Raw genomic sequence first — 13801 nt, 5'->3', positions numbered from 1 at the left:
GAATGTGGGACTCGCTCCCACGGGGAGTGGGGAGAATGTGGGGCTCGCTCCCACAGGGAGTGGGGAGAATGTGGGACTCGCTCCCACGGGAAGTGGGGAGAATGTGGGACTCGCTCCCGCAGGGAGTGGGGGAGAATGTGGGACTAACTCCCACAGGGAGTGGGGAGAATGTGGGACTGGCTCCCACAGGGAGTACTCGAGGAGAATAGCAAGGATACATTAAAGGGGGGGAGCAGGAAATCTCGTGTGAACCAGCGCGAAGCAGAGGGGCTGAATGGCCTGTCTGTGTGATATTCACATGAACTTTACCCTTGTCCCTGTTCCCAGGCCCCTGATAAACATTACGAGGATATCGACAGGATCCGGAGGCGGAAGCTGGGAGCCCGCGAGGCGGGAGGAAGGGTCGCCGACGGTGACAATCCCAATGTTCCGGAGGATGGCGCAGGATCGACCCCATTACCGGGAGTGCTGGCCTTTGACCCAAGGCCACGCACGATGCCCGCCTCTGGGCAATGGAAGGGGCAGCGAAGGTCACACTGGAGGATTCCACCTATCAGGAGGTGATGGTCGAGGGGCACAATCCAATGAGCCAATCGGGGGTGGGGAGGAACTGTTACCCCTGGAACTGGAAAGGGCTTTGTCACAGGTTGTGTGAAAATTTGTCCCATTTATGGCGTTCTCTGGGAGTCCCTGGGCATTGGCGTCACTGGGGTCACTGGGCGTCACTGGGGGTCACTGGGCGTCACTGGGGGTCACTGGGCGTCACTGGGGGTCACTGGGCATCAATCATGCGGACAGTCCGTGTCCAAATGCAGCGAGACCCGGACAATATCCAGGCTCGGGCTGGCAAGGGGCAAGTTACATTCGCCCCACACAAGTGCCAGGCAATGACCATCTCCTACAAGGGAGGATCTAACCATTGCCCCCTTGACATTCGAGAGCATCACCGTCGCTGAATCCCCACAATCCACAGCCTGGGGGTTACCATTGACCAGAACCTGAACTGGACCCGGCCACATTAATACTGTGGCTCCCAGAGCAGGTCAGAGGCTGGGAATCCTGCGGAGAGAAACTCACCTCCTGACCCCCAAAGCCTGTCCACCATCGACAAGGCACAAGTCAGGAGTGCGATGGGAGACTCTCCACTCGCCTGGATGAGCGCGGCTCCCAACAACACTCGAGAAGCTCAACACCATCCAGGACAAAGCAGCCCCGCTCGATCGACCCCGCTAACCACCGACATTCACTCCCCCCCGACGCACAGCGGCAGCCGTGTGCACCGTCTACAAGACGCACCGCGGCCACTCGCCTTCGACAGCACCTTCCACACCCGCCACCTCTACCGTCTAGACGGGCGAGGGGGGCAGCAGTCACACGGGGAACACCCCCCACCTGCAAGTTCCCTCCCTCCAAGCCGCTCGCCATCCCGACTCGGGAATATATCTGCTGTTCCTTCACTGTCGCCGGGGTCGGAATCTAAGAACTCCCTCCTAACAGCACAGTGGGTGTACCTACACCACAGGGGGACTGCAGCGGGTTCAGGATGTCGGCTCACCCCCCCACCTTTTCAAGGGGCATTTAGGGATGGACAATGAATGCTGAGCCCGGCCAGAGAGGCCCCACATCCCGTAAATGAATAAGGAAAATGTATAATCACTGGGTATCACGGCAGTAACTGGGTGTCATTGAGAGCCACCCACCATCACTGCGTGTCACTGAAAGAGGTGACGGCTTCAGAACAGAATCGAGAGAAAACGTTCGCGTTGGTGGAGGGATCGAGAATCGGAGTGGGGGGTGGGGGGGAGGGAAGGGTTAAGGGGATTGGGGAAAGGGGCAATGGAGACAGGAGGAGGAACCCTTTCCCCCAGCGAGGGGTAAGGGTCTGGAATGTGCGGCCTGAGAGTGTGACGGAGGCAGGTTCAATCGAGGCTTTGGGAAGGAATGGGATGGTCATCCGGATGGTGAATGGACGGGGGTTACGGGGAGGGAGGCCCGTACGGAGCAACGGCAGGCAACACTAGCTCAGCTTCTCTTGAGGGAGCGAGTACACACCCGGTGTGCTGAATGGCCTCCTTCTGCCCTGTAATCACTCCCGTCGTTCCAAGATTTCAGATGCATTAGAAGTGGTTCAGGAAGCAGGGGTGAGATTTTCCGGAAATGGCGCGATGTCCGCCGACCGGCGCCCAAAACGGCGCAAATCAGTCGGGCATCGCGCCGCCCCAAAGGTGCGGAAATCTCCGCATCTTGGGGGGCCGAGCCCCAGCCTTAAGGGGCTAGGCCGGCGCCGGACGAATTTCCGCCCCGCCAGCTGGCGCGGAAATGACATCTCCAGGCGGCGCATGCGCGGGAGCGTCAGCGGCCGCTGACAGTTTCCCGCGCATGCACTGTGGAGGGAGTCTCTTCCGCCTCCGCCATGGTGGAGACCGTTTTAACCCAGAGAGTGGGAGAATGTGGGACACGCCTCCCACGGGGAGTGGGGAGAATGTAGGACTCGCTCCCACGGGGAGTGAGGGAGAATGTGGGACTCGCTCCCACAGGGAGTGGGGTAGAATGTGGGACCCGCTCCCACAGGAGTGGGGGAGAATGTGGGACTCGCTCCCACAGGGAGTGGGGAGAATGTGGGACTCGCTCCCACAGGGAGTGGGGAGAATGTGGGATTCGCTCCCACAGGGAGTGGGGAGAATGTGGGATTCGCTCCCACAGGGAGTGGGGGAGAATGTGGGACTCGCTCCCACAGGGAGTGGGGGGGAATGTGGGTCTCGCTCCAACAGGAGTGGCGGAGAATGTGGGACTCGCTCCCACAGGGAGTGGGGAGAATGTGGGACTCGCTACCACGGGGAGTGAGGGAGAATGTGGGACTCGCTCCCACAGGGAGTGGGGAGAATGTGGGACTCGCTCTCATGGGGGAGTGGGGGGAATGTGGGACTCGCTCCCACAGGGAGTGGGGAGAATGTGGGACTCGCTCCCACAGGAGTGGGGGAGAATGTGGGACTAACTCCCACAGGGAGGGGGGAGAATGTGGGACTCGCTCCCACTAGGAGTGGGGGAGAATGTGGGGCTCGCTCCCACGGGGAGTGGGGGAGAATGTGGGAATCGCTCCCACAGGGAGTGGGGGAGAATGTGGGACTCGTTCCCACTAGGAGTGGGGGAGAATGTGGGACTCGCTCCCACAAGGAGTGGGGGAGAATGTGGGACTCGCTCCACAGGGAGTGAGGGAGAATGTGGGACTCGCTCCCACAGGGAGTGGGGGAGAATGTGGGACTCGCTCCCACAGGGAGTGGGGGAGAATGTGGGACTCGCTCCCACAGGGAGTGGGGAGAATGTGGGACTCGCTCCCACAGGGAGTGGGGGGAGAATGTGGACTCGTTCCCACAGGGAGTGGGGGGAGAATGTGGGACTCGTTCCCACAGGGAGTGTGGAGAATGTGGGACTCGCTCCCACGGGGAGTGGGGGGAGAATGTGGGACTCGTTCCCACTAGGAGTGGGGAAGAATGTGGGACTCGTTCCCACTAGGAGTGGGGAGAATGTGGACTCGTTCCACAGGGAGTGAGGAGAATGTGGGACTCGCTCCCACGGGGAGTGGGGGAGAATGTGGGACTCGCTCCCACAGGGAGTGGGGAGAATGTGGGACTCGTTCCCACAGGGAGTGGGGAGAATGTAGGACTCGCTCCCACAGGGAGTGGGGGAGAATGTGGGACTCGCTCCACAGGGAGTGGGGAGAATGTGGGACTCGTTCCCACAGGGAGTGGGGAGAATGTGGGACTCGCTCCCACAGGAGTGGGGAGAATGTGGGACTCGTTCCCACAGGGAGTGGGGAGAATGTGGGACTCGCTCCCACAGGGAGTGGGGAGAATGTGGGACTCGCTCCCACAGCGAGTACCTGAGGAGAATAGCAGAGATGCATCAATGGGGGCAGTGGGAAGTCTTGTGTGAAGCCAGTACGAAGCAGAGGGGCTGAATGGCCTGACTGTGTGATGTTGACTTGGTGACGTGTGAACTTTACCCTTGTCCCTGTTCCCAGGTCCCTGATAAACATTCCGAGGATATCGACAGGATCCGGAGGCGGAAGCTGTTAGCCCGCGAGGCGGGAGGAAGGGTCGCCGTCGGTGACGATCCCAACGTTCCGGAGGATGGCGCAGGATCGACCCCGTTACCGGGCGTGCTGGCCTTTGACCCCAAGGCCACGCACGATGCCCGCCCCTGGGCAAGGAGAGGGGCAGCGAAGGTCACACTGGAGGATTCCAGCTATCAGGAGGTGATGGCAATGTTTCTGTGTTGTCGATTCCACGCAGAGCCGGGTGACTTCAGTCCCCTCCCCACCTGGTGCAGAATACGTCCACTGGGTCCGCCATCTAGCTAACACAGTCTGTTGGTCGAGGCTGAGGGCCTGTACAAACAGGCTGAGGTCACGGGGCCTGTAGAAACAGGCTGAGGTCAAGGGGCCTGTAGAAACAGGCTGAGGTCAAGGGGCCTGTAAAAACAGGCTGAGGTCACGGGGCCTGTAGAAACAGGCTGAGGTCACGGGGCCTGTAGAAACAGGCTGAGGTCACGGGGCCTGTAGAAACAGGCTGAGGTCACGGGGCATGTAGAAACAGGCTGAGGTCATGGGGCCTGTAGAAACAGGTTGAGGTCATGGGGCCTGTAGCTGAGTGCTGACCCCCAAGCTTTCTTTTCCATCTGTATCTCTACTCCACTCCCCCTTCGCCTCTTTTTTACGTCTCCTCTTATCTTCTCTTTCCTATTTACCTGCCTCCTCTCACATTCCCCATTTGAGAATCATTGAGAGCCACCCACCATCACTGCGTGTCACTGAAAGAGGTGACGGCTTCAGAACAGAATCGAGAGAAAATGTTCGCGTTGGTGGAGGGATCGAGAATCGGAGTGGGGGGTGGGGGGGGAGGGAAGGGTTAAGGGGATTGGGGAAAGGGGCAATGGAGACAGGAGGAGGAACCCTTTCCCCAGCGAGGGGTTAGGGTCTGGAATGTGCGGCCTGAGAGTGTGACGGAGGCAGGTTCAATCGAGGCTTTGGGAAGGGAATGGGATGGTCATCCGGATGGTGAATGGACGGGGGTTACGGGGAGGAAGGGCCCGTACGGAGCAACGGCAGGCAACACTAGCTCAGCTTCTCTTGGAGGGAGCGAGTACACACCCGGTGTGCTGAATGGCCTCCTTCTGCCCTGTAATCACTCCCGTCGTTCCAAGATTTCAGATGCATTAGAAGTGGTTCAGGAAGAAGGGGCGAAATTCTCCGGAAACGGCGCGATGTCCGCCGACCGGCGCCCAAAACGGCGCAAATCAATCGGGCATCGCGCCGCCCCAAAGGTGCGGAATTCTCCGCATCTTGGGAGGCCGAGCCCCAACCTTGAGGGGCTAGGACGGCGCCGGACTGATTTCCGCCCCGCCAGCTGGCGGAAAAGGCCTTTGGTGCCCCGCCAGCTGGGCGCGGAAATGACATCTTCGGGCGGCGCATGCGCGGGAGCGTCAGCGGCCGCTGACAGTTTCCCGCGCATGCACATTGGAGGGAGTCTCTTCCGCCTCCGCCATGGTGGAGACCGTGGCGGAGGCGGAAGGGAAAGAGAGCCCCCACAGCACAGGCCCGCCCGCGGATCAGTGGGCCCCGATCGCGGGCCAGGCCACCATGGGGGCACCCCTGGGGCCAGATCGCCCCGCGCCCCCCCCCCAGGACCCCCGGAGCCCGCCCGCGTAGCCTTGTCCCGCCGGGAAGAGAGGTGGTTTAATCCACGCCGGCGGGACAGGCATTTTAGCGGCGGGACTTCGGCCCATTCGGGCCGGAGAATCGAGCGAGGGGGGGGGGGGGGCCCGCCAACCGGCGCGGCGCGATTCCCCACCCCCGCCGAATATCCGGTGCCGGAGATTCACGCCAGCCCCCGGCGATTCGTCGACCCGGCAGGGGGGGTCGGAGAATCTCAGCCCAGGTTTTTACCCAGAGAGTGGGAAAATGTGGGACTCGCTCCCACGGGGAGTGGGGAGAATGTGGGACTCGCTCTCACAGGAGTGGGGGAGAATGTGCGACTCGCTCCCACAGGGAGTGGGGAGAATGTGAGACTCGCTCCCACAGGGAGTGTGGAGAACGTGGGACTCGCTCCCACAGAGAGTGGGGGGAATGTGGGAGTCACTCCCACAAGGAGTGTGGAGAATGTGGGACTCGCTCCCACAGGGAGTGGCGGTGAATGTGGGACACGCTCCCACAGGGAGTGGGGAGAATGTGGGACTCGCTCTCACAGGGAGTGGGGGAGAATGTGCGACTCGCTCCCACAGGAGTGGGGGAGAATGTGAGACTCGCTCCCACAGGGAGTGTGGAGAACGTGGGACTCGCTCCCACAGAGAGTGGGGGGAATGTGGGAGTCACTCCCACAAGGAGTGTGGAGAATGTGGGACTCGCTCCCACAGGGAGTGGCGGTGAATGTGGGACTCGCTCCACAGGGAGTGGGGGAGAATGTGGGACTCGCTCCCCACAGGGAGTGGGGGAGAATGTGGACTCGCTCCCACAGGGAGTGGGGGGAGAATGTGGGACTCGCTCCCACAGTGAGTGGGGGGAATGTGGGAGTCACTCCCACAGGAAGTGGGGAGAATGTGGGACTCGCTCCCACAGGGAATGGGGAGAATGTCGGACCTTGCTCCACAGGGAGTGTGGGAGAACGTGGGACTCGCTCCCACAGAGAGTGGGGGAATGTGGGAGTCACTCCCACAAGGAGTGTGGAGAATGTGGGACTTGCTCCCACAGGGAGTGGGGGAGAATGTGGGACTCGCTCCCACAGGGAGTGGGGGTGAATGTGGACACGCTCCCACAGGGAGTGGGAGAATGTGGGACTCGCTCCCACAGGAATGTGGAGAATGTGGGACTCGCTCCCACAAGGAGTGTGGAGAATGTGGACTCGCTCCCACAGGGAGTGGCGGTGAATGTGGGACACGCTCCCACAGGGAGTGGGGGAGAATGTTGGGACTCGCTCCCACAGTGAGTGGGGGAATGTGGGAGTCACTCCCACAGGAAGTGGGGAGAATGTGGGACTCTCTCCCACAGGGAATGGGGGAGAATGTCGGACTTGCTCCCACAGGGAGTGTGGAGAACGTGGGACTCGCTCCACAGAGAGTGGGGGGAATGTGGGAGTCACTCCCACAAGGAGTATGGAGAATGTGGGACCTTGCTCCCACAGGGAGTGGGGAGAATGTGGGACTCGCTCCCACAGGGAGTGGGGGTGAATGTGGGACACGCTCCCACAGGAGTGGGGAGAATGTGGGACTCGCTCCCACAGGAATGTGGAGAATGTGGGACTCGCTCCCACAAGAGTGTGGAGAATGTGGGACTCGCTCCACAGGGAGTGGCGGTGAATGTGGGACACGCTCCCACAGGGAGTGGGGGAGAATGTCGGACTTGCTCCCACAGGGAGTGTGGAGAACGTGGGACTCGCTCCCACAGAGAGTGGGGGGAATGTGGGAGTCACTCCCACAAGGAGTGTGGAGAATGTGGGACTTGCTCCCACAGGGAGTGGGGGAGAATGTGGGACTCGCTCCCACAGGGAGTGGGGGTGAATGTGGGACACGCTCCCACAGGGAGTGGGGGAGAATGTGGGACTCGCTCCACAGGGAGTGGGGAGAATGTGGGACCTCGCTCCCACGGAGAGTGGGGGAGAATGTGGGACTGAATGTGTGACTCGCTCCCACAGGGAGCGGGGGAGAATGTGGGACTCGCTCCCACAGGGAGTGGGGGAGAATGTGGGACTCGCTCACAAGGGGAGTGGGGGAGAATGTGGGACTCGCTCCCACAGGTAGTGGGGGAGAATGAGGGACTCGCTCCCACGGGGAGTGGTTGAGAATGTGGGACTCGCTCCCACAGGGAGTGGGGAGAATGTGGGACTCGCTCCCACGGGGAGTGGGGAGAATGTGGGACTCGCTCCCACGGGGAGTGGGGAGAATGTGGGACTCGCGCTCACAGGGAGTGGGGGAGAATGTGGGACTCGCTCCACAGGTAGTGGGGGAGAATGTGGGACTCGCTCCCAGGGAGAGGGGAGAATGTGGGAGTCACTCCCACAGGGAGTGGGGGAGAATGTGGGACTCGCTCACACGGGGAGTGGGGGAGAATGTGGACTCGCTCCCACAGGTAGTGGGGAGAATGAGGGACTCACTCCCACGGGAGTGGTTGAGAATGTGGGACTCGCTTCCACGGGAGTGGTTGAGAATGTGGGACTCGCTCCCACGGGGAGTGGGGGAGAATGTGGGACTTGCTCCCACAGGGAGTGGGGGGAATGTGGGACTCGCTCCACAGGGAGTGGGGAGAATGTGGGACTCGCTCCCACAGGAGAGTGGGGGAGAATGTGGGACTTGCTCCCACAGGGAGTGGGGGGAATGTGGGACTCGCTCCCACAGGGAGTGGGGAGAATGTGGACTCGCTCCCACAGTGAGTGGGGGAGAATGTGGGACTCGCTCCCACAGGGAGTGGGGAGAATGTGGGACTCGCTCCCACAGGGAGTGGGGAGAATGTGGGACTCGCTCCCACAGGGAGTGGAGAGAATGTGGGACTCGCTCCCACAGGGAGTGGGGTAGAATGTGGGACTCGCTTCCACGGGGAGTGGTTGAGAATGTGGGACTCGCTCCCACAGGGAGTGGGGTAGAATGTGGGACTAGCTCCCACAGGGAGTGGGGAGAATGTGGGACTCGCTCCCACAGGGAGTGGGGGAGAATGTGGGACTCGCTCCCACTGGGAATTGGGGAGAATGTGGAACTCGCTCCCACAGGGAGTGGGGAGAATGTGGGGACTCGCTCCCACAGGGAGTGGGGAGAATGTGGTAGCTCCCACAGGGAGTGGGGAGAATGTGGGACTCGCTCCCACAGAGAGTGGGGAGAATGTGGGACTCGCTCCTACAGGGAGTGGGGGAGAATGTGGGGACTCGCTACCACAGGGAGTGGGGAGCATGTGGTGGCTCCCACAGGGAGTGTGGAGAATGTGGGACCCGCTCCCACAGGGAGTGGGGGAGAATGTGGGACTCGCTCCCACAGGGAGTGGGGAGAATGTGGGACTCGCTACCACAGGGAGTGGGGAGAATGTGGGACTCGCACTCACAAAGAGTGGGGGAGAATGTGGGACTCGCTCCCACAGGTAGTGGAGGGAGAATGAGGGACTCGCTCCCACGGGGAGTGGTTGAGAATGTGGACTCGCTTCCACGGGGAGTGGTTGAGAAGGTGGGACTCGCTCCCACGGGGAGTGGGGGAGAATGTGGGACTCGCTCCCACGGGGAGTGGGGAGAATGTGGGACTCGCTCCCACGGGAGTGGGGAGAATGTGGGACTCGCTCCCACAGGGAGTGGGGAGAATGTGGGACTCGCTCCCACGGGGAGTGGGGAGAATGTGAGTCTCGCTCCCACGGGGAGTGGTGAGAATATGGGGACTCGCTCCCACAGGGAGAGGGGAGAATGTGGGACTGACACCCACAGGGAGTGGGGAGAATGTGGGGCTCCCTCCCACAGGGATTGGGGGAGGAATGTGGGACTCGCTCCACAGGATTGGGGAGAATGTGGGACTCGCTCCCACAGGGAGTGGGGGAGAATGTGTGACTCGCTCCCACAGGGAGTGGAGAGAATGTGGGACTCGCTCCCACAGGGAATGGGGGTAGAATGTGGGACTCGCTCCCACAGTGAGTGGGGGAGAATGTGTGACTCGCTCCCACAGGGAGTGGGGAGAATGTGGGACCCGCTCCCACAGGGAGTGGGGGTAGAATGTGGGACTCGCTCCCACAGGGAGTGGGAGAGAATGTGTGACTCGCTCCCACAGGGAGTGGGGAGAATGTGGGACCCGCTCCCACAGGGAGTGGGGGAGAATGTGGGACTCGCTCCCACAGGGAGTGGGGGGAATGTGGGACTCGCTCCCACAGGGAGTGGGGGAGAATGTGGTGGCTCCCACGGGGAGTGGGGGAGAATGTGGGACTCGCTCCCACAGGGAATGTGGAGAATGTGGGACTCGCTCCCACAGGAGTGGGGAGAATGTGGGACTCGCTCCCACGGGGAGTGGGGGAGAATGTGGGACACGCTCCCACAGGGAGTGGGGGGAGAATGTGGGACTCGCTCCCACTGGAATTGGGAGAATGTGGGACTCGCTCCCACAGGGAGTGGGGAGAATGTGGGACTCGCTCCCACTGGGAATTGGGAGAATGTGGAACTCGCTCCCACAGGGAGTGGGGAGAATGTGGGACTCGCTCCCACAGGGAGTGGGGAGAATGTGGTAGCTCCCACAGGGAGTGGGAGAATGTGGGACTCGCTCCCACAGAGAGTGGGGAGAATGTGGGACTCGCTCCTACAGGGAGTGGGGGAGAATGTGGGACTCGCTACCACAGGGAGTGGGGAGCATGTGGTGGCTCCCACAGGGAGTGTGGAGAATGTGGGACCCGCTCCCACAGGGAGTGGGGGAGAATGTGGGACTCGCTCCTGGAGGGAGTGGGGGAGAATGTGGGACTCGCTACCACAGGGAGTGGGGAGAATGTGGGACTCGCACTCACGGAGAGTGGGGGAGAATGTGGGACTGAATGTGTGACTCGCTCCCACAGGGAGTGGGGAGAATGTGGGACTCGCTCACACGGGGAGTGGGGGAGAATGTGGGACTCGCTCCCACAGGTAGTGGGGGAGAATGATGGACTCGCTCCCACGGGGAGTGGTTGAGAATGTGGGACTCGCTTCCACGGGGAGTGGTTGAGGAATGTGGACTCGCTCCCACGGGGAGTGGGGGAGAATGTGGGACTCGCTCCCACGGGGAGTGGGGAGAATGTGGGACTCGCTCCCACGGGGAGTGGGGGGAGAATGTGGGACTCGCTCCCACAGGGAGTGGGGAGAATGTGGGACTCGCTCCCACGGGGAGTGGGGGAGAATGTGAGTCTCGCTCCCACGGGGAGTGGTGAGAATATGGGACTCGCTCCCACAGGGAGAGGGGAGAATGTGGGACTGACACCCACAGGGAGTGGGAGAATGTGGGGCTCCCTCCCACAGGGATTGGGAGAATGTGGGACTCGCTCCCACAGGGAGTGGGGGAGAATGTGTGACTCGCTCCCACAGGGAGTGGAGAGAATGTGGGACTCGCTCCCACAGGGAATGGGGGTAGAATGTGGGACTCGCTCCCACAGGGAGTGGGGGAGAATGTGTGACTCGCTCCCACAGGGAGTGGGGAGAATGTGGGACCCGCTCCCACAGGGAGTGGGGGTAGAATGTGGGACTCGCTCCCACAGGGAGTGGGAGAGAATGTGTGACTCGCTCCCACAGGGAGTGGGGAGAATGTGGGACCCGCTCCCACAGGGAGTGGGGGAGAATGTGGGACTCGCTCCCACAGGGAGTGGGGGGAATGTGGGACTCGCTCCCACAGGGAGTGGGGGAGAATGTGGTGGCTCCCACGGGGAGTGGGGGAGAATGTGGGACTCGCTCCCACAGGGAATGTGGAGAATGTGGGACTCGCTCCCACAGGAGTGGGGAGAATGTGGGACTCGCTCCCACGGGGAGTGGGGGAGAATGTGGGACACGCTCCCACAGGGAGTGGGGGAGAATGTGGGACTCGCTCCCACTGGGAATTGGGGAGAATGTGGGACTCGCTCCCACAGGGAGTGGGGAGAATGTGGGACTCGCTCCCACAGGGAGTGGGGAGAATGTGGTGGCTCCCACAGGGAGTGGGGAGAATGTGGGACTCGCTCCCACAGAGAGTGGGGAGAATGTGGTGGCTCCCACGGGGAGTGGGGGGAGAATGTGGGACTAACTCCCAAAGAGAGTGGGGGAGAATGTGGGGCTCGCTCCCACAGGGAGTGGGGGAGAATGTGGGACTCGCTCCCACGGGGAGCGGGGAGAATGTGGTGGCACCCACAGGGAGTGGGGAGAATGTGGGACTGACTCCCACAGGGAGTGGTGGAGAATGTGGGACTCGCTCCCACGGGGAGTGGGGGAGAATGTGGGACTCACTCCCACAGGGAGTGGGGGAGAATGTGGGACTCGCTCCCACTGGGAGTGGGGAGAATGTGGGACTCACTCCCACAGGGAGTGGGGGAGAATGTGGGACTCGCTCCCACAGGGAGTGGGGGAGAATGTGGGACTCGCTCCCACAAGGAGTGAGGGAGAATGTGAGACTCGCTCCCACAGGGAGTGAGGGAGCATGTGAGACTCGCTCCCACAGGGAGTGGGGAGAATGTGGGACTCGCTCCCACGGGGAGTGGGGGAGAATGTGGGACTTGCTCCCACAGGAAGTGGGGGAGAATGTGGGACTCGCTCCCACAGGGAGTGGGGAGAATGTGGGACTTGCTCCCACAGGGAGTGGGGGAGAATGTGGGTCTCGCTCCCACAGGGAGTGGGGGAGAATGTGGGACTCGCTCCCTCAGGGAGTGGGGGAGAATGTGGGACTCGCTCCCACAGGAAGTGGGGGAGAATGTGGGACTCGCTCCCACAGGGAGTGGGGGAGAATGTGGGACTCGCTCCCACGGGGAGAGGGGGAGAATGTGGGACTAGCTCCCACGGGGAGTGGGGGAGAATGTGGGACTCGCTCCCACGGGGAGTGGGGGAGAATGTGGGGCTCGCTCCCACAGGGAGTGGGGGAGAATGTGGGACTCGCTCTCACAGGGAGTGGGGGAAGAATGTGGGACTCGCTCCCACAGGGAGTGGGGGAGAATGTGGGACTCACTCCCACAGGGAGTCGGGGAGAATGTGGGACTCGCTCCCACAGGGAGTGAGGGAGAATGTGAGACTCGCTCCCACAGGGAGTGGGAGAATGTGGGACTCGCTCCCACAGGGAGTGGGGGAGAATGTGGGACTCGCTCCCACGGGGAGTGGGGGAGAATGTGGGACTCGCTCCCACAGGGAGTGGGGGAGAATGTGGGACTCTCTCCCACGGGGAGTGGGGAGAATGTGGGACTCGCTCTCACGGGGAGTGGGGGAGAATGTGGGACTCGCTCTCACAGGGAGTGGGGGAGAATGTGGGATTCGCTCCCACAGGGTGTAGTCGAGGGATAAAGTGGACATACATTGAAGGGGGGGGGCCTCGTGTGGAGACAGTACGAAGCAGGGGGGCTGAATGGCCTGTCTGTGTGATGTTGACTTGATGACGTGTGAACTTTAACCTTGTCCCTGTTCCCAGGTCCCTGATAAACATTACGAGGATATCGACAGGATCCGGAGGCGAAAGCTGTTAGCCCGCGAGGCGGGAGGAAGGGTCGCCGTCGGTGACGATCCCAACGTTCCGGAGGATGGCGCAGGATCGACCCCGTTACCGGGAGTGCTGGCCATTGACCCCAAGGACACACACGGTGCCCGTCCCTTGGCAAGGGAAGGGGCAGCGAAGGTCACACTGGAGGATTCCACCTATCAGGAGGTGATGGTTATGTTTCTGTGTTGTCGATTCCACGCAGAGCTCAGGGTGACTACAGCCCCCCCACCCCCCCCCCCCCCCCCCCAAAATGGTGCAGAATTCATCCCCTGGGTCACCAATCTGGCTAGCACCGTCTGTTGGTAGAGGCTCAGAGCCTGTAGAAACAGGCTGAGGTCACCGGGCCTGGAGAAACAGGCTGAGGTCACCGGGCCTGGAGAAACAGGCTGAGGTCACCGGGCCTGGAGAAACAGGCTGAGGTCACCGGGCCTGGAGAAACAGGCTGAGGTCACGGGGCCTGTAGAAACAGGCTGAGGTCACCGGGCCTGTATAGAAACAGGCTGAGGTCAGCGGGACTGTCGAAACAGGCTGAGGTCACCGGGCCTGGATATTTTTTTTATTTTTATTTTTTTTAACGATACAGCGCAGTACAGGCCCTTCGGCCCACGATGTTGCACCAAAA

At 61.6% G+C, this 13801-nt stretch overlaps 1 protein-coding gene across 2 annotated transcripts in view; it reads left to right on the top strand.

Annotated features, from left to right (window-relative positions):
* Positions 1–349: 349 nt before the first annotated feature.
* Positions 350–13801, top strand: part of LOC140402842 (uncharacterized) — a 29972-nt gene continuing 16520 nt past the window's right edge. Inside the window, exons 1-3 of one of the 2 annotated variants that reach the window (XM_072490464.1) lie at positions 350–560; positions 4022–4255; positions 13111–13344. In XM_072490464.1, the coding sequence (XP_072346565.1) occupies positions 513–560; positions 4022–4255; positions 13111–13344 (516 nt within the window). In that variant the 5' untranslated portion in view covers positions 350–512. The remainder of the gene's footprint in view (positions 561–4021; positions 4256–13110; positions 13345–13801) is intronic. The other variant, XM_072490465.1, reaches the window with a different exon arrangement.

The sequence above is a fragment of the Scyliorhinus torazame genome, chromosome 26 (genome assembly GCF_047496885.1).
Source record: "Scyliorhinus torazame isolate Kashiwa2021f chromosome 26, sScyTor2.1, whole genome shotgun sequence".
Classification (NCBI taxonomy): domain Eukaryota; kingdom Metazoa; phylum Chordata; class Chondrichthyes; order Carcharhiniformes; family Scyliorhinidae; genus Scyliorhinus; species Scyliorhinus torazame.
The sequence above is the reverse complement of the archived record's forward strand: the minus strand, read 5'-3'. Positions and strand labels throughout refer to the sequence as shown.